At 44.6% G+C, this 3,839-nt stretch overlaps 1 protein-coding gene across 1 annotated transcript in view; it reads left to right on the forward strand.

Moving 5' to 3' along the window:
* Positions 1-769: 769 nt before the first annotated feature.
* Positions 770-3,839, forward strand: part of lhx4 (LIM homeobox 4) — an 11,563-nt gene continuing 8,493 nt past the window's right edge. The window contains exon 1 of the mRNA XM_005945920.3: positions 770-2,144. Coding sequence (XP_005945982.1) covers positions 2,066-2,144 — 79 coding nt within the window. The 5' untranslated portion in view covers positions 770-2,065. The remainder of the gene's footprint in view (positions 2,145-3,839) is intronic.

The raw sequence follows: 3,839 nt of genomic DNA on the forward strand, positions 1-3,839 counted from the left end.
TATCTGCATTGTTTTCTAGGACAGCTAAAGGGCCTCGATTCCAACAATCAGAGTAATTGAATAGTCGAATAAATTGAATGATCTTGAGGGGAAAAGTGTATAATGAAAATAAAGTGAGACCATATGATCCCCTCGCCACACGTGCGCGCTACTGATGGATGGATGGATGGATGGATGGACGGATAAAATTCCTGTAATATCCCAGCCTGCCTTTTAATCATCCTGATGTCTATTTTCATTTTACTAAATTATATCTGGAAACGCCACACATACAGGCGAAGGGGATTGTGGGTCCAAACACCATAGGGTGGCTATAAAATAAATAAATAAATAAATAATAAACAGAGATAGAATCAGTTTATGGGCAAAAAGGGGGAAATAGGCATAATATGAAGACAACTTAAATTTACTTTGCCAGAGCTTGTTCTCCCCTTTTTCTGATATTTGTAAAGCCAAATAAAATAGTCCGCTAGTTTTGATCTATTACTAGTGCAAAATATTGTGTCACATCACAGAAGATCTCAAACATGTGTTGGATATTAAAGGGTATAAATGCGTCGAATTGATACAACCCTAAAACCTCACCTAAAATAGCCAAGCGGTAAATAAACTAAAAAGAAATGCTTTCACTTATTGTTTGTTTTTTTAAATAAAGAACAATTACTGGTTTTGTTTTAGTTGAACATGTGGTGTGGTGTGTGTGTGTGTGTGTGTGTGTGTGTGTGTGTGTGTGTGTGTGTGTGTGTGTGTGAGAGAGAGAGCTGCAAACAATCACCTGGGACCCTCAGACGGACTTGGAGTTGATGGAAACAACCTGCACTGGTTCGGAGGCGGACCGCGGCGGCAAAGCGCCACTGTGTGCTTTTCTTTCCATGCTTGAAGTAAATTGGAAGCGAAGATTGAGTTCATCTAGCCTGAACTAGCGGCCCTCCGGAGGGAATATCTTATCCGGGAGAGCAGTCTCAGACGATGGGGTTTGAAATGAGCAGTGTCAGGAGGACTGCGCCCAGACTCCTAATCCTACCTGTCACTGAGAGAGCAGCTGCACGGGAGCTGCCACTGCCGGGGAAAGGGCTACAGGTGACGGTGCTGTGAATGTGACTCAGAAGTGTCCAATAATATTCCTTCTGTGGTGTGGCTTCATTTATTATTTTTTCCCTTTTTTTTGCACCCTTAGCTGTAGTAAGACCTCAGATTACAGGGATACTTTTCAGGTGTGATGGTGCCTACATGCGTGTTTTATAGGGCCAATCAATCCCGTCACCAAATAATAAAAATGAAGAAAAATGCGTTTACTTGCATTGAATTGACTGATGCCGCCATCCCACCTGCTGATATTCTATAAAAGTACATTTTTGCATCGCATTTGGTCACAGACGTGGGTGCTGAAGAAACAACACTGTAGTCTGGACGATCCGCAGGGAAATCTGCGTGGACAGCAGACACGCTTTCTTTTTTGTTGCTTCGTGGATCATTTCTAAAGTAAAATGACAGGTAGCTGAACTCTAATTTTCCTGGCAACACGGGTCCCTTCTCCTCCTCTCCTAAAGGAGCCCTGCTTGCCCGGGGACCCTCCGGAAGCCACTGCAGTGAGCTATTTATGGTCTCCAAGGGAGCGAGGCCCCGCCTCTCCAGAGACTTTCTCATATAGCATGTAAGACTCCCCTGCTCTTCTCCTTTCTCCTTCTTCCTTGTACACCTATTGAGGATGCTTTCCGCCTTCGGGGGGCCTCCTCTTCCTGCTCTCCTATTGGCTCCCGGTCAGCCTCTGCCGTGGTGACGTCAGGCCCCGCCGCCCCTGCAGCGCTGAATGGACCAAGCAGCCTGTCTGATCCACTCCAAAACAGCTCAACACGGCACAGCACAGCACGGACACCATCCCGGGAATAGGAAAATAACAGGAATAGAGGCTTGACGGGACAGCGACAGAGATCAGCCTCCAAATCGCACGAAGGCCCAACAACATCAGCATCATTGTTTGTTTTCTTCACGAGACAGGACGGGGGAGTGCGCCCACCGTTTTGCGGGTGTATGTGCGTGCGCTTGTCTCCCGGTTTGGATCACGATGATGCAAAGTGCGGCGGTCCTACCGACAGAGAGTCCTGTGAAGAGTTTACCGGAGATTCTCGGAGTGCCACTGCAGCGTAAGACATTTTTTTTCTCCTGTTTTTCCTCTTCTTCTGTCCACGATCAGTCTGGAAACGGGTTGGCGAGCGCAACCGGTGCTGCGGGGATTTGACTGTAGGGAGAGGGGCTTAGTTCCAGCAACCCGAGCGAGATTGGGGAGTCTTAGTTTGTCACGTACACCACTAATGTGCCATGCTTAGTCTTTATTTCACGGTGCAAAAGCGCCTCGTAGACGATTCTGCTTCACGGCCTCACAGCCACCCGCATGTCCAATTAATCTTCGCAGCCTCAGATAGCGAAGACGTATTCTGCGTTAGGCTGCGAGTAGAAGCGCAATCTGTGATATTTTTCACTCATCCTGGGTGAAAAATAATTTCTGGTGAAAGGCAACATTTATGATTCCCTAGTTTGGCCTCTAACTTCCCGCGTCAGGTTGCTGGGCTCACACGGAGCCTCCCAGCTGTTAATTTGTAAAAGAGTCTGCATGGTCAAGAGATCAGGCGCAGTTGTCATCACCCATCAGACAAACACACTGGCTTTGACTGACACTCATCACTGGGTCGAATTAAATAGCTTGAAACACTTTTATTTATTACAATTTAAGCACTGATAAAAGTGAAATTATTATTATTATTATTATTATTATTATTATTGAGGATAAGGGCAGATATTTAGTAGTTAATTGTCGATGTATCAATGTATTTTCTACCTTCCAGCATCAAAGGCGAGAAATGCCTTACATCTGTTCTCCTGTTAATCTGTGCCAAACCTTTTCTTTCTTTTTTACAATCTGTTCGCGCAATCAGGGTCTAAGTGCAACTGGATACATTTCTGTTCTGACCTAATTATTTAATATGCCAGTTAGTAACAATGTACAGATGGACCGGGTCTAATAGGGTAACGTCAAAAATAATCCACAACAGAACGGGATAACGTCGAGCGAAATTACTGGACTGCTCTGTTTTCAAAATACTCACGATGCACATTTAAAGACGCACATTCAAGGTTTGAAATCTGCTAAAAAATTTCTAAAACTATATAACAAAACTGAGGGTAATCTTTCAGGTTTTTCCACATTGCTCCCATCCAACTAAAAAACCGTAAACAACGGTGAAATATGACAAGAGTCGTCTAAGACTTCCAGCCTGTTCAGTGAAGTATTTAAACCTCACCAACTGGGGGGAAGCCTCTATATGGTGGGCTTATGCTCTTTAATTTTATAAATCGAGACAGATTAAAAGATTGGATAAAGATCCTGCCACTCAGCCCCCTGCAGAGCCAGCAGGCATCCTTGATTTAAACCTGGATTATTTCAGGAATAAAAGCAAAGCAGAATATATCTGAGCATTTTATATCACACACACAGTCCTCTGCTGACTCAGGGCAATTACACCCACACCTTAACCTGCAGGCTATTAGTCGTTGATATAGAGTGTTTACTTCACGTTTAATTAACACAAATCGCTTGACAACCGACGGCTGCCAGAGTGCACTTCTTCTTCCTCCTCCGCCTCCTTTCGTTTCTTCTTCTAAACAACACCCTGCTAAAAGAGTCTGAAAGTGTGTTTCACCCGCTGTGTGAAATGAGCAAAGCGATGAGACTGCACGTGGTGAAGAGTGGTGGCAACAGATAATAAGATACGAAGAAGACCTCCTGAATACACGAGGTTTACTCTCTCTCTCTCTCTCTCTCTCTCTCTCTCTCTCTCTCT

The sequence above is a fragment of the Haplochromis burtoni genome, unplaced genomic scaffold, assembly GCF_018398535.1.
Source record: "Haplochromis burtoni strain Fernald_Lab_line unplaced genomic scaffold, NCSU_Asbu1 Contig_466, whole genome shotgun sequence".
In the NCBI taxonomy this organism is placed as follows: domain Eukaryota; kingdom Metazoa; phylum Chordata; class Actinopteri; order Cichliformes; family Cichlidae; genus Haplochromis; species Haplochromis burtoni.